Raw genomic sequence first — 22,630 nt, forward strand, 5'->3', positions numbered from 1 at the left:
ACTTTATTTTTATAGCGATTATACACAGAGGCCTGGGACAAAGACAAGACTCAAATTCATGTAATGCCTGATACACCGGAGATCATGCTGGCAAGGCAGAACAGAGTCAACTACAGTGAGGTGGGGGCTCCAAAGCCATGTGGAGATTCTCATGTAGGGTGGTGGGAGATGTGGACACTCAATGATTCGGCTCTTTCATGTGAACACTGCCCATCCCTTTTGTTTCTGGGTTGAATACTGCATTTACATTTCATGAGATTCTGCAGGCAAACTGAACTCAGACTGTTTTTTACAAATTGAAGTTACTCCTAACATGAACAAATAAACCAAGGAGTACTTTTTGGCACTTGTAAGGGGTCAGTTTGCCAGATAAAACACCAGCTCACTATTAACACCAATAACTAAGACTCATGTACCAGGAATTCAAATTCAACTGATGCGCTATATCTTAACTGGCTACATCTCATGTCCTAGTAAGAAATCTTTACTAATGCACACCTCTTCCCCACAATGGGCTTGAATTAAACTTGAGAAATGAAACAAAGGAGCAAAAACTGTAGTCAAAATACCACTTTTTAGAAAAACTGCTAAAATTAAGTTAAATGGCACAGTGTATGTGAGAGAGTTAAGTGAGCCTGCTAACTGAACAACAGAGTGAAGTTCCTCTGCCCAGGTACAGGGTGCGCCAGAGCAGGTAGCCTGGGGTTTCAGAGATGATGCCTGTCTGAGAGGGCAGGAGACTCAGTACCCAGGGAGGAGAGAGCTGGCTATGCATGGTCCATCCTCAGATAAGTCACCCACCACCCAGGGCAGAGAGGGGAGCAAGGTGCAGACAAGTCAGAAGAGGAAACTGAAGCAAAGGCACTGAGGGTCTTTTTCAGCAGTACACCCATCAGTGATGCTGGTTTGTCCACAGGAAAGTGCAATTTTATAACATGCTTTCCTAACATACAACCAAAATTTGGTCTTCAAGTTGAGGTTATAGTCAACTATATTCTGTTATATCCTAGCTTTTTATTTGTTGTTTAAAGATAAGATACTACCTGTTGTACTAAAAGTTAAGTAGTGAAGAAATGAAAAGAAGTACATGTCATATAAGTAAAATGAGTAATATTGAGCCTACTTCTCTCTCATTTCTTTTTTTACTTAGCAGCATGTATGGATTATATTTTATATATACAACTAAATTATATGGATCTATATAAATAGTTTTATCATTAAGTGATGTATAAATCCATAATGATTAAATAGCTAATAGACATATCAATTTTAATACTTATTGTTATATCTAATCCTTTTCTGACACTAAATAGATTTTTGGTTTCGGGGCCATTTTTGTTTTTCAAGACAGGTTTTTTTTCTGTATAGCCTTGGATGTCCTGGAACTTGCTCTATAGACCAGGCAAACTCAGAGATCCACCTACCTTTGCCTCCTGAGTTCTGGGATTAAAGGTGTGCAACACCATGCCTAACTAAATACTTTTTTGGAGAATAGAATAGAGTTCATTTGCTTTCCCCTGTCACCCGGACCTTGGGTAATATCCACTTCTATCCTTTAAAAATCAGGTGGCAGAGCTCACTTGACACTCCCCAATTGTTGCTGTTAACATTTTCCTCTTTCCTCAGAGTCTGTATAAACTTGCCAATGAAGAAGCAAAGAAGAAAGGCTATGACCTACGTGTTGATGCCATCCCCATTGTGGCAGCCAAGGCCTCCAGAGATATCGCCAGTGACGTGAGTAGTGACACACAGATATCTATGAGGATAGATGGGTTTGAGAGACAGACTCAGGGACAAGTCTGCACAGTGACAAGATGCATTCGAAGTGTCAGTTAGAACACATCTACTGGCTTATTTTAAGTCGCACAAACATTTCTTATTTTAAAAATTAATTCCAAAAGGTACCATTGGTTTAAAGTTGAATCGTAATCTATAGTATTTTGGGTCTGTAATTATGGAAAATTTATCTTTATATTTGATCATGTAGCCTTCATAGGCATAGGAAATACTAGGAGATAACTTGATTGTATTCATTGTCCAACAGATAAGGACCTGGTATGGGACAGGAAACATTACCTTTCCCCAAACTTGCTCATTACATTATTGCCAACTCTTCCTTTGAAAATTATCTGAAGTGCACCCTTCACATTATTGAGTGAAAATAGAAAGACAAAGATGAACAAAACCAAGAATCATGAGCTTAAATACTCCTTCTGCTGGCTCTGAAAAAGGTCCTTGGTAGAATGTAGACTAAGTGATATACATTAAAATTGTTGCCAGAGAATGCCAGGGTACCTGCTCTTACCACCAAGATATTACGGTGCTCATATACATGTCATTGTTTCACTTATGGAAGCCTCACCTCAGTCACATTTGGCATAAGACATACAGCATGGAGATCCTATCCTGCCCATATCAGGGAGTCAAGAGACTCAGTGAAAGTCACAGAGCAGACTCTGTAGGATGGCAGTGTGGGGGTGGTGGGAGAAGAAGTCGAATCTACCAACTGAATAATGATATTCTTGAAATCACACTTAAGATTTCTAGTTAGTGGTTTTACTGACCAAAAGATGACAAGAAAGTGGTGTACATTTCTGATTCATCTTTTGAAAAATGTTACTGCTTTTATGTCCAGAGACTTGATGTCTGCAAGAAATAGAATAATTTAGCTTGGCCTGTGTTCACACCAAAGTGTCACTGTGCATTTAAGCCTCAATTTAGAATACAGATAGGGAAATATCTAGATAACATTATTTCTCAGCAAGTACTGAAAAATAGCAAGATTTTTAACTAATTAAACTCTTAGCCCATTACATTAACTTTTTGGGGAAAAATGACCATTTCATTTCAGTACAAATACAAAGATGGCTACCGTAAGCAGCTGGGCCACCACATTGGAGCCCGGAACATCGAAGATGACCCCAAGATGATGTGGTCCATGCATGTGGCCAAGATCCAGAGTGACAGGGAGTACAAGAAGGACTTTGAGAAGTGGAAGACCAAGTACAGCAGCCCAGTGGACATGCTGGGGGTGGTGCTGGCCAAGAAGTGCCAGACATTGGTCAGTGATGTGGACTACAGGAACTACCTGCACCAGTGGACGTGCCTGCCTGACCAGAATGATGTCATCCATGCCCGACAGGCCTATGACCTCCAGAGCGATGTGAGTAGTAGGTCTATGAGAGTCTCCCTCACAATAATAATTCATAATACCATTTATGTTTAAGATTGGATATAGCCCTCAGGAAGCTGACCCATCTCATCTCTACTCCTCATTTTTCCAATGCCCTTTACTTATTTTTTAGACGAGAATGTTATCCTACAAGATGAAATACAATTTTGCATTCCTATTTTTAAAGACATATACAAAGCTTAATTTCCCAGTTTCCAGTCCTTATTCTTTACTTTTGAGATCAAATGTCATGACAAGTTCAATAGCACTTGCTTTTGTGTTGGATCTCACTAGAGCATTTGTAATCTTTTAGTGGGTAAGTGGAATTGGGTGGGTTCCCATTGGGTCTCTGGATGTGGTCAAGTGTAAGACCAACACAGATTTTTGGTCATAACAGCTGCCCTTTTCCTCTTCCCAGAATGTGTACAAGTCAGATCTCCAGTGGTTGAGAGGCATTGGCTGGGTCCCCATCGGGTCTCTAGATGTGGTCAAGTGCAAGAGAGCCGCAGAGATCCTGAGTGACAACATCTACCGCCAGCCTCCAGACAAGTTCAAGTTCACCAGTGTGACTGATTCTCTGGAGCAGGTGCTGGCCAAGAACAACGCCCTTAACATGAACAAGGTGAGGGCCCAGTCTAGGGAAAAACAATGCAGGAATGTGGATCATTTAGAATGAATAGCTATGGTTTCTAAGTTAACCTTTTCCAAGTTTATCTAGTTAAGCTCTTATCCAAAGTACAGTGGTTCAGTTGAGTTCTATATATCCTTATATAAGAATTTCAAATATGGAGGGCTGGAGAGATGGCTCAGTGGTTAAGAGCACTGGCTGGTCTTTGAGAGGACCTGGGTTCAATTCCCAGCACCCACATAACTGCTCACAGTTATCTGTAACCCCTGTTCCAGGGGATCTGATTCCCAAAAGTATATGTATAATATACTTTTATATTATACATATATATATATTATATATATAATAAAAACATAAATAAATTATTTTTAAAAAATAATTTCAAATATGGACATGGGAATTTCTGCTTTGCTGTCTCTGTGTAAAATAGTCAGTATTACAAATAGGATTCCTTGGGGCTAGAGAGATGGTTCAGTGGTTAAGAGTGACTACTGCTCTTGCCACGGAACCAAGTTGGTGCCTAGCACCCATTCCTTCAGCTAATGACTGTCTGTAAGTACAGCTTCAAGGGTCCTGGTTTATCTGGCCTCTGTGGGCACTTACACTCATGTTCACAGACCCACACAGACCCACATACATGCACATTATTAAAAATAAAATAATATTAAAATTGAGTGACTAGGACTCAATGTCTTCTAAGTCTATTTGAGTAATATGCTCTTGGTGCTGAACTTCTTTCTTTAAACTTATGAAGAGTTTTAACACAACCATAGTAAACATATGGATATTTAAATATGCTGGGGAAATACTTGATTTTGAAATTTTAATTGGGTTTTGAGTGACCTGGTAATATGTGTGTGTGGTTGCTTGTCTGTATATTTTCTCATATTAATATATGCTTATATTTAGTTATAGTTGATACCCTATAAAAATCAAAGGGATTGAAAAGGATGTAAACCAAATATACAGCACAGTAAGCAAAGAGGCTGCTTTTCAATTTGCTCATGGTCTCTTCACTAAAACTCCAATTTAAGACGTGAGTTTATTTTTTTTTTCTGATTCTCTTATTGTTTTCTCCTTCACAGCGCTTGTACACAGAAGCCTGGGAGAAAGACAAGACCCAAATCCACATTATGCCTGATACACCTGAAATTATGCTGGCCAGACAAAATAAAATCAACTACAGTGAGGTAAGACCAATGGTCTCTTTATTTCATCTCTTCACATTGCTTTTTGCTGATGTAGGAACATAAGACTTTTATTCATCATGGTCATGATGTAGTCCACTAAACTTAGGTTTTTTTATACTAATTATCTTACTTTGAATTTAGATATAATTGTGTCAAAATAATTAGAAAGACAAACACAAAAATATCAGCCCTTACAGCCAACCAATAATAAGTAAACAATGGTTTCAATTAAAAGTAATTATTGCTGGAGCTAGAAAGGTGGGTCAGTGGGTAAGGTACGTGCTATGCATATATAATGGACCTGAGTTTAAACCATATGAAGCCAGTGTGTTATCAAGTATCCTAATTCCAGAACTAATGAAAGGTGGGGGTAGAGACAGGATCCCTGAAAATCCCCAGCACAGCTAGCCAGGCAAACACAGGAGATATTGTCTCCAACAGGATAGAAAGTGAAAACTGACACTCAAGACTGTCTTCTGACTCTACAAGTACACTATGGCATGTGTGTGCTTAGACACACAAATGCACACACACACATACACACACACACACACACACACACACACACACACACACACACACACACACGGAGCGAAAGGGAGACGTACACACACAAAGATCCAAAGAAATTGTGTTGTCCAGCAAATTCGAACTTGTTTTGAAATGTGTTCTGCATATTTGTTTTCTTCCAGTTACCCCATCCATAAAAATCTCTCTCTAGAAATTTTTGTAATGACAAAATGAGGTAAAATTTATACCATACCATGGGTAGGATGGGATTAATAAATTTTAATGTCTTTCTTTTACCCTCAAGTCACCATGAAAATTAATATAAGAGGGCACAAAGAGAGATGCATGGATTTCCCTGGGAAGGGGAAATAAAAGAAAATTAAATATATTTAATATATTCAAAATAATGAAGTTTATTAACAAGATCCAAATGAGAGGTTTTTTTAATTCATCCTTTTCAAAATTGCCTAAGGGCAATGAAACAAATTTCTCTTGTCTTTGAGGTTTATTAGATACATTAGATTCTAAGGGGAAAACACCTCTGCAGTGCAGAATTACAACTGCACAAATAGTTTCTTACTCAACTGTTCTTGTCCAAGGGGAAAGTTCATCTAATCAATTCAGGTATACTATCTTCAAGCTTTCACTCTGAAAACTTGATCAAGTTTATTATTTTATCTGTATTAATCACACCTATTTGTAATAAGAGTCTTAAAGGCATGCTTCTTATACCATATAGCAAAGACAAATCAATGAAACAGGTGTGGTTTTCCTTCCTCCATCATCACAGAACAGACTCACCATAAATATCTGAACATCCCCAGCTCACTATTGTTACACCAGGCTCCTCCTACCTTGGCTCAGCCACATTAGGGGCAATCCTGGTCCAGCTCAGTCATGTTAGGGGAGTTTCATTCACATTAGGGAGTCTCCTACTCTGAGTTAAGGTGGGTTTCTCTGCTTAACCTGGCCTTGCTGATCCAAAGGCAGAAGTGGCTGACTTCTGTCCCAGGTTGTGATGAGGCCCCTGAGGAGAAATGAAATAGATTTATTTCCCTTTAGACTGGTAAGAATATACTGAGATATTTTTTAATTCCAAAATTTCCAACTTGGTTTACTTTCTTTAAAATGTCAAGATTAATTCCCCAACCCCTGTTTTCTGAAGATGAGATTTAAGAGTGGCCCTCTTAAATGACTTAGAAAGCCATTACCTCATGCCTTCATCCCCCAGTTCACAGAGTGTAAATAAAATAGACACATCTCAGCCTTGCTTCTTATATGCTCATGTATCTATTCTAGTTCCCCCTGCATGTATGACTTCCCAAAACAAGCTTTAAAACACAGCCTTGGAGATAAAGAAAAGTGCTGTCTGCCTCAAAACACCATGTCTCTTTCAAAGGTTGGAAAAATTAAAGAAAACTGACCTGAGGTGATGAGATTTTTCCAGTACATTTTCCCCAGTTGTACCATGAGGACATACTTAAGCATTTGTTCTGGAATGGAAAGATATAGCAGATGGGTTATATGACTTCACAGTTATAAAAGAAATATTCTGGGGCTGTAGAGGTGACTGAGCAGTTAGGAGAGCTCCCTGCTCTTCCAGAGGTCCCAGGTCCCAATACCCCGTATAGATGAGCTTACAGCCACCTGTAACTCTAGCTCCAGGGGATCTGATGGCATATATTCACATAGACACATATACATACCCATAAATAAAAATAAAGTAAATCTTCTACAAAAATATTTAGGAGTGAAGTTTGTGGTGTCTATAATTTTCTTAATTGGTTGAATAATTTAAAATAAATTTTAAAAGCTGTAGAGCACTGCATTTAGTTTAGTCTCTATCATTAAAGTATTCCTTACTGATAAAGAGAGATATACAACTAATAAAAAAAAGAAATATATACAATGCACAAAAAAATGAGTACAGGAGAGAAATACAAACATGGTGGCAAGTTGGATGTTCACTGATGTTGACTTGTCTTGAAACTTTTCTATGGGCTTTCCAAAGAGGAAAACGCCCATTCCAAAGTATCAAAACATCCATTAAAATATCTGCCCAGGTGTGATTACATAAAGGCCTCACTTTCTAAATGCAAAAGGCATGCCTGTGTTACTGGTGCAGCACCATATATCTGAGGGTATTGAAACAAAACTGCAGACAGACCATTTAATTCATCAGTGCCCATCAGAATCTTTTCCATTCAGAGCTCGGTGACCTCTAAGTAACACATCTCATTAAGAGATTAATAAACAAATTTTAATTGTATGAAGTTACTAAAGTAAATATTTAGCCAAGCATGGTACACAAACCTCAACTTATCTCAGCACTGAGGAACATAAGGTTGGAGGATTGTAAGTTCCAGGCCCACCTGGGCTATATAGTGAGACACTGTCATGAAATCAAACAGAGTGTTGGTTTTGATTTATACAGTATTAGCAATAATTGTAAAGTCTATACTATATCAGGAGGATACAAAATTTTTGTGAACAAAGAAGTCTTCTGTCACAAAAACTTAACAGTGATGTGTTTTCTCTGTTCAAAAAAAAAAAAGGAATCTTTTTTATTTTGACTCCTAAGTCTTTGGTATCTGCTATCGCTGTGTCTTTACCAATATCCAGCAGTTGAGACCAATTACTAATGAACAATTAAATATTAACAGAGACTTTGAGATGTATTCATCCAGTCTTATTGCAGCATGACTTTGCTTATGAGCACATGCTTATAGTGATTTGTTATATTTTATTATATAGTGATGCTGGTTGCCAGGCAAATTATCCCTATTTCAAATCTGTAGTTATAGCACACTTCTCAGCTGTTTTATGAAAGGAATAATTGCTCACTGACTTAAACACAACTGGGAACTGCTGATTTGGTGTCTAAGACCTATGAGAACTTGTATAAGAAAGTGTGATGTTACTGAATAAGAAATTTCCACTTAATAGCTTGGAAAGGGTGTTGATTTGTTGTTTTATTGTTTCATTTTTGTTAAGACTGCATACTTCTACATCCAAGGGTTGTCTTCTTTTGACCAAAAAAACTAAAATGTGGTTTTCAAGCCAATGTGAGTTCTACAACTAAAAGTGTCTTCCTTCTTTCCCCAGAGCCTCTATCGCCAGGCCATGGAAGAAGCTAAGAAGGAAGGCTATGACTTGAGAAGTGATGCTATTCCCATCGTGGCTGCCAAGGCTTCCCGTGACATTGCTAGTGATGTAAGTGCTAGTGGTGTAACCAGTCAGGCCAGCCACTGGCACAGGGGATGACATTTCTGTAAGATTTAGGACTTCTCACTGGTCATCATGCACCTCACCAACCCCCTACTGGGTAAAATGGGACAGTAGGTAATGACACTCATGACCCCAGGTTCATAGTCTGCACTGCAGTGTGGTCTGTTCATCTTGCTTCTTGTTTCTTGTCTTTGTTAAATAGAGCAGGTGTCTCGCAGTCAGATGGACTTGTGTTGAGCTGCTCATGGAATCTTGTGATACACTCGAGACAGTGAAACCAAACATGAAATAGGCCTATCTGAGTTCACCCACACAGGAAGGCAGGTGGAGAGTAACCAAAGGGTGATGGTCCCTTTGTCCTGAGGTCTATAAAGTCATTGTGTCTGTACCCTTAAAAATGAAAATAACAGATTCCCGGACGTGTTTAAAGTTATCCAAAAGTAGAAGCAGTGTCAATCTTCATAGCTTTTGAACCTTTTTAGTTATGGTCACAAAAGGTGAAACTTACCACAGAAACTGTTTTTTAATGTATGATTCAATAGTCTGTGTTTTCCCACTGTCAGGCAAAATGTCTCTATAACTTTCTCATTTTATGAAACCAAAACTCCACACCTACTAAATAACAGAAATTGTCTTTCAAAACTATGCCTCCTGGCTTTATGTATGCTCCTGGAGACTTTGTGTGGTTTGAGTAACATATGTGCTATCTTTCTCTGCCTTTCCAAGGAGAAGAGCCCTAGAAGCCATGTAGGCTCACACCCCTGGGTGCTCTCTATCAGGCTGGCTGGTAGGACTTCTGGGGCACTGGATTGGCTTATGGCTGTGATTGGACAGCCTCTTTCAGTGTTCATTTGGGGCCAGTTTTTGCCAGCATATGATTTTCTAGGACCTCCAGAAGGAACAGTGGCTCTTCTTGCCCCAAGGCTTGGCATCACAGCACTTGCTGAGGAACCTGCTTGTCTTCCAATTTCACAGAGGGTACCCTCACAGGAGCAGCAGGCAGCGGTCCTCTCCACCGCCTCCTCCTTTCTTATGCTCTGGGTTGTGTCTCTTCCAGTACAAATATAAAGAAGCCTACCGGAAGCAGCTGGGTCACCACATTGGCGCCCGAGCCATACATGATGATCCCAAGATGATGTGGTCCCTCCACATTGCCAAAGTGCAGAGTGACCGTGAATATAAGAAAGAATTTGAGAAATATAAGACAAGATACAGCAGCCCGGTGGACATGCTTGGTATTGTTTTGGCCAAGAAATGTCAGACCTTGGTCAGTGACGTGGACTACAAACACCCCCTGCACGAATGGACTTGCCTGCCAGACCAGAATGATGTCATACAGGCTCGGAAAGCATATGACCTCCAGAGTGATGTAAGTATCCCTGATATAGGATAAAAACATATCAGAGGAAAATCTGAGATTCTGATTAGTGACCAGGGCTTGAAATCTATATGTCCCTAAAAGAATGCAATGAATGTCTGAAAGGAGTTTCTCATTGGAAACCCCTCCAAAATTGTGGGTAAAAAGGAAAAAAAATTATACAGGATTTAGTTTCCCAGTGATTCAGGCTTCTTTTGTCTGAATAAGCTAAACCTTAGACCTCAAAATAACATTGCCGACCCAGCCACTGTGGCTTATACCTATAATCCCAGAACTTTGGAAGTGGAGGCAGGAAGATTGGGAGTTCAAAGCCAGCCTTACCTATAAGACTCTGTCAAGAAAGGGGGGGAAGGAAAGGATAGGAAAGGAAAGGAAAGGAAAGGAAAGGAAAGGAAAGGAAAGGAAAGGAAAGGAAAGGAAAGGAAAAACTAGTAATTTTTGACCACAAAAGTAGAAGTGAAAAGAGAGAATACATGTCTGCAGAGGCTAATGGAGGTTGGGGATAAAATCACATTGTTTTATATTACTTTAATAACTGTTTATACTTTAAATTAAAAGAAAATGTGAAGACATCCTTGCTTTTCAAAACCAATTATATTAGTAGTTAGCTCTTCCTCTTAGGAATAAGCTAGATAAATACCTCATATCTTTCTATCAGCATGTTTCCTTTACTCACTTGATATTTTGGGATTTTTAGAGATGGAAATTAAGGCAAGGGTTTTGTGATTGCCCATACTTTGTGCCATTGATCTGCTCACATGTTTTAATTTGAAATGTTTAGAACACATTTTCCAAGGCTTAAGGAGCACTGGTCCTCTGTGAATGATCTTGTAAACTTCTTAAGGACAAGATAATGTCCCTTTTTTTAAAAGCTCAAGAAAAAGTCTTTAGGGGATTCAGGGTATTAGTCAGGGACCAGTGTCTGAGTATGATGGAGGCTTTATCTGTTTAGTGGGAATTCTATACTTTTTTCACTAATTAATTTTTAAAGGTTTTGGGACATGTATATGTTATACATTGAGCATATTTCTACACACACCCAACTTCCTCAGTAGTCCGGTTTCTTGAGTGTGATACGTTTTGGGATAAATCAATAAAGAATAGTTAATAGATCTTTCTTACCCATTGGCCTTCAGAATCTGTACAAAGCAGACCTTGAATGGATGAAAGGCATTGGCTGGGTTCCCATTGGTTCCTTGGAAGTTGTTAAAGCCAAGAGGGCCACGGAGATTCTAAGCGATAATATCTACCGCCAGCGACCAGACACACTGAAATTTACCAGCATAACTGACTCGCTGGAGCAGGTGCTGGCAAAGAACAACGCAATAAACATGAACAAGGTGAGTCTTCACTCTCCACCAAGAAGCCTCGAGAGTTGCCACAGGGTAAGACAAAGACTCTGCCATGCTATTATGTCTCAAAGATTACTCTAAGGCTGATCGCACCTTCTAAAAATGACTTTAATTGACATGAAATGTGTTTTGGTAGCTCTGCCTCCTCATCTCTTCCACCCCTTTGCCCCTTTTATCTTATTCCTCACCCAGTCTCTCATTTGCTTTTGTGCTATGTGTGTTCTTTTTCCTTTTTCTCCACACTTTTTAGCTTTTCTTGACATTCTTTCTAGTTTTTGAAGGCTTTACCTACACTTACATTCGTTGACATTCTCAATCACATTTTATTTATTTACCTGCGTGAGAGAGAGAGAGAGAGAGAGAGAGAGAGAGAGAGAGAGAGAGAGAGAGAGAGAGAGAATGGTTTTGGCTTTCTGAGCTCATAATAGCTGTCTTAATACAAATGTTTTTCTACTGAAATATATTTATTACTTGGTGATGTTCAAAATATTAAACTCTTGTTTAAAATACTATGAAAAAGAGGAGTGAAGTTGAGAGAGAAAGAGACATTTTAGGGGAATCCTGAAGAAGTTGGAGGAGAGGATTTGATCAATATACATTGTATGCTGTCTTAGTTAGGATAACCATTGCTGTGATGAAACACCATGACCAAAGCAACTTGGGTAGGAAAGGGTTTATTTGGCTTACACTTCCACATCACTGTTCATCACTGAAGGAAGTCAGGATAGTAACTCAAACAGGGCAAGAACCTGGAGGCAGGAGCTGATACAGAGGCTATGGAGGAGTGCTGCTTACTCATCGTGGCTTGCTCTGCCTTTCTTATAGAACCCAGAACTACCTGCCAAGGGATAACCCCACAACAATGGACTGAGCCCTCCTCCACCAATCACTAATTAGGAAAATACCCATCAGGCTTGCTTGCAGCCTGATCTTATAGAAGCATATATTATCAATTTAAGTTCCCTTCTATCAAATTACTCCAGCCTGTATCAAGTTGATATAAAACTAGCCAGCACATATATACTTCAGACATTTTTCAATGAATAAATTTGAAATCTTACTTAAAATGCCTACATACTACATATAAAGCCTGGCATGATGGCCCATGCTTGTAATTCCAGTACTTGTGATGTAGAGATAGAAGGATCCAGAGTTCAAGGTTATATGTAAAGAAAGTCAAACTGGGCTTACAGGAAACCCTGTCTCAAAAAGAAAACAGTAAATGCTGTGAGACAATAATTCTTTCTCAGACATATTTTTAAATACCAAACCCCAATTATACTTTGTAGAACTGTCAAATTATCTAACAGTTAAAGCATTTATTTATAAAATTTTAGTAAGGAGCATAGGGATATAGCCTTAATAAATTTAGTTCTATTTTGTATCAAAGAGATTAACAATTTCTGTGGACACCAAAATAATTTTCTCCATTTTTTGTTTTGTTTTGTTTTTATAGCGCTTGTACACAGAAGCCTGGGACAATGACAAGAAAACCATCCACGTCATGCCAGACACACCAGAAATCATGCTGGCCAAACTCAACAGGATAAACTACAGTGATGTGAGTGTCCAGAGAGGCAAAATGAGGGATTGTAATGTTTCCCCCTTAGTTAACATTTTGGCTAACATTGTTGGCAAAAAAAAAAAAGCAGTTCACCCTTGATTTAATCTTGGGCTATGTGGTGGGTCCACAAGGAAGGCCAGGCTTTGGTTTCCAGTCAGGAAGTGGAGGGTTTATAGGGAAATATCCTGAAGTGTCACTCCTCTAAAACCTTCTTTGGATCAGCCATGGGTACAAGGTCCCTGTAGTCAGCTGCCACAAGTATGGTCCTGCATCTATGTTTACCACTAGCTTAAAGATACTCAAAAGCACTGTAGCTGCTCTGAAAGTCGAGTTTTTATTGTTATTGTTCCCTGAATCAGATCCCATATAACTACATAGATTTATATTGTATTATGTATCATAAATAACTTGGAGATGATTGTCATGCAAAGTAGGCCATGTCTGTAAATCCCAGCACTCAGAAGAAAGACTGAGGCAGGAGGATTGTGAGGTTGAGCATGCTCTGGATTCAGGTCAGTTTGAGCTTTTTCAAGACCTGAAAAGGGAGATACGTCCAGAAGGATGTGCATAGGCTACTGACCCCATTTTTTAAGGGACTTGGATGACAAAGGACTTGGTATGAAGAGAAAGCTCTTAGAACAAACCCTTCTTAGACACTGTGTATGCTCCTTCTCTAGTTCTCATTTGGTATTACTGCAGATTTTCATGTAGTCATCTCCATCTGTACAAATAGTTTCATAATGGCAGTAACTCCAAATCAGTCATGGTCCACTGTAGTGGTCCACATGCACTGGGCTTTCAATAAAATCAAATATACCCCATTTAAAAACATTTTCCTTATTTAAGACTGTGAGGCACTAGTAAGTGTTGGATTTTTATGTGCGCTCATTTGGAAAAATAAGATGTTTGCAACCAAATGTTGATGCACCCCCAAACAGTTTTCAGATTTATTGGTCAAGAAAACTTGATGTGTCAAACATGTGCCATAGGATCTGTGGCCTATGAAACATAACTATCTACAAAGCCACAAGAGTATTTAGGGGATTCGTTTCGACTGAAATGAGGACAGAAGACCTTTAACAGGAATCAGCTTCGTTTCTTCTGAAGGGAGTGGTGACTAAGGACTCTTTCCACAGAAACTCTACAAAGTGGCGCTGGAAGAGGCCAAGAAGCAAGGCTATGACTTGCGCCTGGATGCCATTCCCATCCGAGCAGCCAAGGCTTCAAGGGAGATTGCTAGTGATGTAAGTTGATTTTTTTTTTAAGAACCATTTCTTTCTTTAAAATGTTGTCAGATGGAAGCTTTTGGAATATTTCTCTCTAGAACTTGCTTGCACTTCCAAGTTTCATCCTCCTTTAGTGCCCCCTCCTACACTAAGATAGAGTGAGATGGGCGGGAAGCAATGAAGGAACTGACCCCTGCCCATTATGCTTGTTAGTCAGGTAAAGTCCACCTGGTTTTTTAAAACAATAATTACTTTTGTTTGTTTTGTATTTATTTATTTTTACATCCCAACTGCAGCTTCCTCTCCCTCTTCCCAGTCCCTCCCTCCACTGTCTCTCCCCACCCCACCCACCCTACTGATTCCACTAATCCCTCATTTTAGGGTCCTAAAAGCAGGCAACAGAGTCAGAGACAGCCTCTGCTACCACGGTTAGGAGTCCCACAAGAAGACCAAGCTACACAACTATAACATATGTGCTGAGGACCTAGGTCAGCCGCATGTAGGCTACCTGGTTGGTGGTTCAGTCTCTAAAGCAGTCATTTTTTAAAGAGCATTTTTATTTAAATTAGAAACAAGCCTGCTTCACATGTCAATCCCAGCTCCCTCTCCCTCCCTTCCTCCCCCGTCCCCCACCCAGGGTGGGTGAGGTCCTCCATGGGGGATCCCCAAAGTCTGTCATTTCATCCAGGGCAGGGCCTAGGCCCTCCCCCATGTGTACAGGCTCAGAGGGCATCCCTCCATGTATAACAGGCTCCCAAAGTCCATTGGTATACCAGGGATAAATACTGGTCTACTACCCCAGGCCCTATAGATTGTCGAGGTCTCCTCAATGACATCCATGTTCAGGGGGTCTGGATCAGTTCCATGCTGGCCTCCCAGTCATCAGTCTGGGGTCCCTGAGCTCCCCCTTATTCAGGCCAGCTGTTTCTGTGGGTTTCACCAGCCTGTTCTTGACCCCTTTGCTCATCACTCCTCCCTCTCTGCAACTGGATCCCAGGAGTTCAGTTCAGTGTTTAGCTGTGTGTGTCTGCCTCCACTTCCATCAGCTACTGGATAAAGGCTCTAGGGTGGCATAGTTGGTAGTCCTCAATCTCATTATCAGAGAAGGGCATTTAAGGTAGCCTTTCCACTATTGCCTAGATTTCCAGTTGGTGTCATCCTTGTAGATCTTTGGAAATCTCTCTAGTGCCAGATCTCTCCTCAAATCTATAATGGATCCCTCTATTATGGTATCGCTCATCCTGTTCTCCTCTATTCTTCCCCCAAATCAACCCTCCTGCTCCCCCATTTCCTCCTCTCCCCACCTTTTCAGCAGTCATTTTTTTAAAGACCTGCTGATTTCTTTTTTTTGTTTTTTGGTACTGGGGATGGAACCCAGAGTCTTGCTTACACTAATGATGACTCTGCCATCAAGCTGGGTCCAGTCCATATTTTATTTTTGAACCCCAGAAATTGAGCAGTAGTTAATCCAGATATTTATGAAATTAAAATGACTGACACTACAGGTAAAGCTCTTCTAGTGTGGATATGACCTTTTTCCTGTTGCTTCCATGTATTTACTGTGGTATGAAAGAAGGCTGGATGGAGGACATGGACAGATGGTGGGCAAGTTTAGAGTTTTTTCATCCTCCATGAACTTCTCTTGTAAGAAGTCCCTAATAGGAACCAACAAACTGTGAAGCACGTGGGACTTCTCAACATTGATTCACCTCTTCTCTCCTTTTCCATGCATAAGAAACACCTTCAGAGAGTGTCTGTGTTCTGCACATCAAGCCACCTCCTTGGACACACACTCTTCCCTGTACCCATCCCAGACCTTGAACCAATCATTCATTCCGTCATCACAGTGTTCTCAGCTGCTAAGCTGGGAATACCCACTCTCTGACTCTCATGGTTAAGTGGGCCATGATACTTTATTTTTGAACTTTAAAAGTAGATAGAGTCTAAACCCCAAGGAATGACTCTCCTGCAAACTGTCCATACTGTTGTCAGGCTATTAAGGAAAATAGTTTCATGCCACATAAACTCTACCTAAATGTGGTGCATATCCTTGACCAAAGAATTCATTCTAAGGTCTAACAACAAGAGAGATACTCTAAAATATTCTTAATGTTAATGATTTTAAAAATCACTGTATGTTTACTTGTTAAGGAATTCAATATATACTGGGTAGTGTAGTTTAGAGACAGGCAGAATACAAAATACAAGGAGCCCTGCAGTCTAGGCTCAACCCTGCTATAAACATGGACTGTGACCATCAAGATCCTGTTTTATAAATGGGTAGGTGACAAATGTCTTTGTTCTACTTGATAATAGTGGGGGAAATATACGCAAGTAGTATGTGTTCTTTTCATCAGATTGACATACCTTTTCTTTCTTCAGTACAAGTACAAGGAAGGCTACCGCAAGCAGCTGGGCCACCACATTGGGGCTCGGAACATCAAGGATGACCCCAAGATGATGTGGTCCATACACGTGGCCAAGATCCAGAGTGACAGGGAGTACAAGAAGGACTTTGAGAAGTGGAAGACCAAGTACAGCAGCCCAGTGGATATGCTCGGGGTGGTGCTGGCCAAGAAGTGCCAGATCCTTGTAAGCGATATAGACTACAAGCATCCTCTACATGAATGGACATGCCTGCCTGATCAGAATGACGTCATTCAGGCCCGGAAGGCCTATGACCTGCAAAGTGATGTGAGTGGGTCTAATACTCTTCAACCATTTGTTCAAACAGTTTAGTGGGGAAATCTTAAATTTTCAGTGTCATAGAATCTTTGGAAAGTCTAATAAAACCCATGAAATAAGCAAAATAAGTATTGGGCTCAAAGGGAATCAATTATATTGAGAATGATTATGAAAATATTAAACCAAACCTGAGCTATGATAATATGTATACTTATTTGTTAACACATTAGATAATTATAGTCATACCTATAAAACTAGTTCTGGATATAATAACTAATTCTAAAGACATGTAAAGGGCATAAATATTTTAAGAAGTCTGTGACATCTACAGTAATGTAAGTGCCCATAACACCTATTGCTGACTAAGACACATGTATTATTAATAGTATTATAATCTGTTACCCATTCTTTTACTTGACTGAACAATATGTTTCAGTTTGATGTCAATAAAAATATGGATGTTAGATTTAGTTATGTCAAAGTTCACTGATTTCAGGTTAAGAATTCCTGATTTAAAGCAAACTAATTATTTCCCAATTGGATTGATTGCATCATCCTTTTACTGATTCACTTTTCTTACAGGAAGCATCAGTAATAATTTTGGAATGAATGTTTAGGAATGAGTCATGCACATTTTGACCAATTTCTAGGAAATTGAAATTGTACAGTGACCTAAAAACACAAGGGACACTTTTGTTGTCAGCAGTAGGCACCCTGAGGCCTCTCGGACACTCCCTTATTGATTCAATAGCTTCTTGTTTTGATTGGGCTCTGACTAAATAGTTGCTTCTAGAAGAATTATTAAAGTAATGGCATTATAAATACAGAAAAAGATCTTCAAAAACCTTAAAAACAAAATGTTTCCCTTACTTATAAGGAGAGTTTTCTTATAGCTGATTATTTAAATCCAACAAAAGAAATGAAATCCAAGACAAGCAAAAGGACTAAGAATAAATACAAGGAAAAACATAGTTCAGAAGCACAAACATAAAGTCATGTAAAATTTTTACTTCTATTTGCATAAGAAAGCATATTAATTCCCAAGTGGTCAGTAGTATTCACCCCTGTGTCTACCATGTATCTGTGAAGGTTGCTGCCAGACAAGATAGGAGCCCGCTCTGTTCCAAATGAGGATTCCCATATGAAGAGGTGTGAGTGTCACATCAGACAGCAAGCACCTTTCTCCAGACGTCAGGCAGTAACATCCTTAATGTTGTTTTGTTCCACTGAAATCAAGTGTTGAAGAGATTTTATAGGTCTTAGAAAAGCAGTGAACATCAGCCAACTTCAGGGACAAGGTGTTTGATAAACCATTTTAAACAAAGATGGATCTTCCTAAAATTGTACACAACTATGATTCAGTAGTTACTTGTATATGTACAAAGTCAAATGAGTAGGTCATGTCTGAATGCCTAACACTTTCATTTGTAGGCTGTTTACAAAGCTGATCTTGAGTGGCTGAGAGGCATTGGATGGGTTCCCATTGGCTCTGTTGAAGTCGAGAAGGTGAAGAGAGCAGGTGAAATCCTGAGTGACAGGAAGTATCGCCAGCCTGCAGACCAGCTCAAGTTCACTTGCATCACAGACACCCCAGAAATTGTCCTGGCAAAAAACAATGCCATCACAATGAGCAAGGTGAGTCCTTAATGGTTTCCTGCCACCAGAGTCAGGCCTCCCATGGACTTGTCCTGTGATGTGGGAAATGCCCAGGTGGGCCAAGGAGCTACAATCAGGAAAGGGCCCAAGTCTGCAGCCTCCCACAGAAAGACTGCAGGAATTCTAGCTAGATTGCTGTACTTTTCTCCAACTGTGCCCTCTAACCATGCATACATGTAAAAGCCGAGCCTCAGGCTGATCTCCCTACACCTATACACATGTGGTCCTCAGCTGTGACCTGCCTCTGCTTGGAACACTGGCACAAGTGAAGCAGAAATAGGCCCCTGTTATTGGCCCAGGTGGAGCAGATATAGGCCCCTGGTTTCTTGGTCCATGTTTCATGCAATAGTTGCCTCTTCTGTACTGCTGACTTAGACTGTGAAAATCCCCTTTAAAAACTGAGCTGGTGCCATTGCCTGTAGCTTGATCACACAGGATAGAAAATTGTTATTTGCAGAGTCCCATTTATCTGCTCATCCTTTATCAAATCAATAAACCCTTAGTAAATATACTTGCATTTGAGGTCACATTGAACCTACATGAGATCTCCTAACCCTGCCTGGATGTCTTTCAGCCATTCTGATAGTGAGAATGAGCTCTCAGGAGAGAATTAGAAATTGCCTCTCCAGGAGTTAGTTTACAGAATAAAACTCCAGAAAGTAGTTTACACTACACCATATCCATCAAGAACACCACAAAGAACATAGACAAAGACAGAATCTACTATGACTCAAGGCATTTTACATATTATAATGTTTTAAATAATCAACTATCTAAAGGCACTGTCAACCACCTTTAAACAGGAGAAGTGTGATACATACACACCCTTCCCAAGAGCATTCAGCGTGCAGTAAGTTGGGTTGCATTTCATCCTGAGGCTGACTTCTCTATGCGATCTCTGCTCTATCATACCTGTGTAACCAAGTGCTCTCCAGAAGTTCCAAGAGGAAGCACAGGGTTCACTGGGTGGAAATGAGTCACAATAAGGCTGTCATATTGGTTTATAAATACTCTCAGGCCATGTGCTAGTTGTTTCAATGTTGCCATGTTTTACTACCTTTAAAAGGCTCTGTTTGTAGTAAAATGTGTTATGGTTGATGATAACTAATGTGACTGGGTTCAGCAGGTTTTATTCTTCCTTCTCCACAGCATTTATACACAGAAGCTTGGGATGCTGACAAAGCTTCCATCCATGTCATGCCAGACACCCCTGAAATCCTGCTGGCCAAGAGCAATTCTGCCAATATCAGCCAGGTGAGTGATGTTCTCAGGTTGTGGTTTAAGTCTCCTTAGAAGCCATTGAAAAGTTTTTCACCTTAACAAAGTCTTCTCTGGAAGTGGCCTGTTGGGTTTCTAAAACAGTTCCATTTTCTGTTGTGTTTTACCTTCTACCTAGAAACTGTATACCAAAGGATGGGATGAATCAAAGATGAAGGACTATGACCTGAGAGAGGATGCCATTTCCATCAAAAGTGCCAAGGCCTCCAGGGACATTGCCAGTGATGTGAGTTTCTTCCCTTTAGATGCTGTGCTTTCCATAGTGCTGAGCATTCTGGTTAGAGAAGCACTTTGCAGTTGCTTCTGTGTGCATTTTGCCAGGTCTCTCCCCTCTTTTTGCAGAAAATACATTTTGGAATTAAAGGTGCTGCAAGGAAGATTCTCAAGAATGAGGATATATCAATCATTACACTCTTTTAAATTTAATTTATTGTATATTATATGTGTATGTGTTTGCCTGCATGTATGTCTGCACACTGTATGAATGGCTCAAGTAGGTATCTGATCCCCTAGAATGACACAGGTTGTGAGCTGGGAATAGCACTTGTCCTCTGGAAGAACAGCCAGTGCCCTTAACCCCTGAGCCAGGTCTCCCACCCAATTATTTTCATGGTAGCAGAAAAGCATAAAAATAATATCCTGGGATGTTAGAAAGTTGAGGTTTGAAATTCTCGTGCATGTCGTGTGATCTAAACCTGGGTTTCTAAACTGGTTTCTGCATTCTAGTACAAATACAAGGAAGCCTATGAAAAGCAGAAAGGCCACCACATTGGAGCCCAGAGTGTTGAAGATGATCCCAGGATCATGTGTGCCATGCATGCAGGGAAAATTCACAGTGACAGGGAGTACAAGAAGGAATTCCAGAAGTGGAAGACCAAGTTCAGCAGCCCAGTGGACATGCTAGGCTTGGTGCTGGCCAAGAAGTGCCAGACTCTGGTCAGCGATGTGGACTACAGGAACTACCTGCACAACTGGACTTGCCTACCTGATCAGAACGACATTATCCAAGCAAAGAAGGCCTATGAACTACAGAGCGATGTATGTAACATGAGCTCGGGGGAAGGGAGGATACAAAGGCAAAGATATTTGTTAGTTGTTCAGTTGGGGCCTCTGGGCATAGATCTGTAGGCTGTGAATAACCCAGACCAGGAGGGAAGCATCATTGACACTGTTTAATAGAAAAACCATGGCAAGCAAAATACAAAGATGAATAGCTGTACTGAGGCCATGTCTTTTATTTGCAAACTGTTTTTTCATGCCATTTGTAATTTCTGGCCAGTCAAACAGATATAGTAAATATGAACATTTTAAAATGATTATCACCAGTTCCAAAACACTAAAGACCAAGTGAGTCACTTATCACAGGGTTAAAATGGAATGAGATGAAACAGAAGTTCCCTGTAAATGTTTCCCAGCTATGAAATTGTTTTAACATTTCAAATAATTATGCATGTAATTCATAGTAGAAATAACCAAGCTTTCACAAATTACTTTTGTCATCAGTATTAAAAACCCTGGATCCTGTAAGAACATAGCTCTTCCTTGTGTAGTACCAACTTCCCCCATGCTTCTCTGCCCCTCTCCTCAAACCCTTGGGTTCTCAGCTAACAGAGGGCAGCATGTCTAACATTGTGGTCTGACATCTTGGCAGAGTGTGTATAAGGCTGACCTGGAGTGGCTGCGTGGCATTGGCTGGATGCCAGATGGCTCCGTAGAAATGACCAGAGTGAAGGGTGCTCAAGATCTTGTGAATGAAAGACTGTATAGGACACGACCAGAAGCCTTGAAGTTCACCTCCATTGTCGACACTCCAGAAGTTGTCCTGGCAAAAAACAATTCTCTGCAAATGAGTGAGGTAAGAGCTGCTCAGCCACTGAACTTTCATGTTTCCAGATACTGTGTTCAGATAAAGACAAGTAAGGCTGAGGAAACAGACTGGCCTCCTCAAAGAACTCCAATTAGGGGGCAGATCTGAGGGTCTCTCAACTATCTTAGCACGGTTATGTTGGAAGTAGAACTCTGATAGGGGAAAAAATGTGTCTTTCCCTTCTCATAGGGACTTTGAAGCACTAAACTGTCACTCCATAGCAATTCCAGGAAATAAGTATTTAACTCTTATTAGTACCAAGGCACAGGACATAATACTATGTAATAGTGTAGCATCGCATGAGTCAAGAGTCCCCCGAGAAACAGATCCAAGGGGATCTTTCTGTAAATGTCTATGTAGAAGGAGATTACAGTCTTAAGAAATTGGCTCATGTGGTTATGCAGGCTGGCAATTCTAGAACCCACAAGATAGATTAGAAGGTTGGGAACGAAGGGAAGAATGACAGCTCACTGTTAAGATTGGTCTGCTGACAGAATTCCTTCTGGTTGAGGGAAGTAAGAGTATTACAGCCTTCAACTGATGGACAAGTCCCATCCACACAATAGAGAGCACATTGTGCTATTTGAAGTCTACTGAGTAATGCCAGGCTATATGTCTGAGCATCACTGCCTGCCCACTAAAGCAGCCATTATAAACACATACAGAAACATTTGCTTTTAGATAAAATGGTTGCTAAGGCTTAATGTTTCAGCTGTCCGTTCTCTGCTACTGAGTTAAAATGATGGTTCCTCTTGTTTACAGAGGCTGTATCAGGAAGCCTGGAATAAAGATAAAACCAACATCAGCATTCCCTTGGACACTCCAGCGATGCTGCAGGCCCAGATCAATGCCCTGCAGATTAGCAATGTAAGAGGAATAAATACGGAGTGCAAACA

At 40.2% G+C, this 22,630-nt stretch overlaps 1 protein-coding gene across 2 annotated transcripts in view; it reads left to right on the plus strand.

The window, feature by feature from the left end:
* Neb (nebulin) overlaps positions 1 to 22,630 on the plus strand; it is a 186,206-nt gene that overhangs the window by 86,754 nt on the left and 76,822 nt on the right. Inside the window, exons 65-81 of one of the 2 annotated variants that reach the window (XM_035446826.1) lie at positions 16 to 120; positions 1,627 to 1,734; positions 2,852 to 3,163; positions 3,591 to 3,794; positions 4,886 to 4,990; positions 8,606 to 8,713; positions 9,786 to 10,097; positions 11,243 to 11,446; positions 12,915 to 13,019; positions 14,159 to 14,266; positions 16,631 to 16,942; positions 18,365 to 18,568; positions 19,739 to 19,843; positions 19,986 to 20,093; positions 20,594 to 20,905; positions 21,519 to 21,722; positions 22,497 to 22,601. In XM_035446826.1, coding sequence (XP_035302717.1) covers positions 16 to 120; positions 1,627 to 1,734; positions 2,852 to 3,163; positions 3,591 to 3,794; positions 4,886 to 4,990; positions 8,606 to 8,713; positions 9,786 to 10,097; positions 11,243 to 11,446; positions 12,915 to 13,019; positions 14,159 to 14,266; positions 16,631 to 16,942; positions 18,365 to 18,568; positions 19,739 to 19,843; positions 19,986 to 20,093; positions 20,594 to 20,905; positions 21,519 to 21,722; positions 22,497 to 22,601 — 3,021 coding nt within the window. The remainder of the gene's footprint in view (positions 1 to 15; positions 121 to 1,626; positions 1,735 to 2,851; positions 3,164 to 3,590; positions 3,795 to 4,885; positions 4,991 to 8,605; positions 8,714 to 9,785; positions 10,098 to 11,242; positions 11,447 to 12,914; positions 13,020 to 14,158; positions 14,267 to 16,630; positions 16,943 to 18,364; positions 18,569 to 19,738; positions 19,844 to 19,985; positions 20,094 to 20,593; positions 20,906 to 21,518; positions 21,723 to 22,496; positions 22,602 to 22,630) is intronic. The other variant, XM_035446827.1, reaches the window with a different exon arrangement.

The sequence above is a fragment of the Cricetulus griseus genome, chromosome 6 (assembly GCF_003668045.3).
Source record: "Cricetulus griseus strain 17A/GY chromosome 6, alternate assembly CriGri-PICRH-1.0, whole genome shotgun sequence".
In the NCBI taxonomy this organism is placed as follows: domain Eukaryota; kingdom Metazoa; phylum Chordata; class Mammalia; order Rodentia; family Cricetidae; genus Cricetulus; species Cricetulus griseus.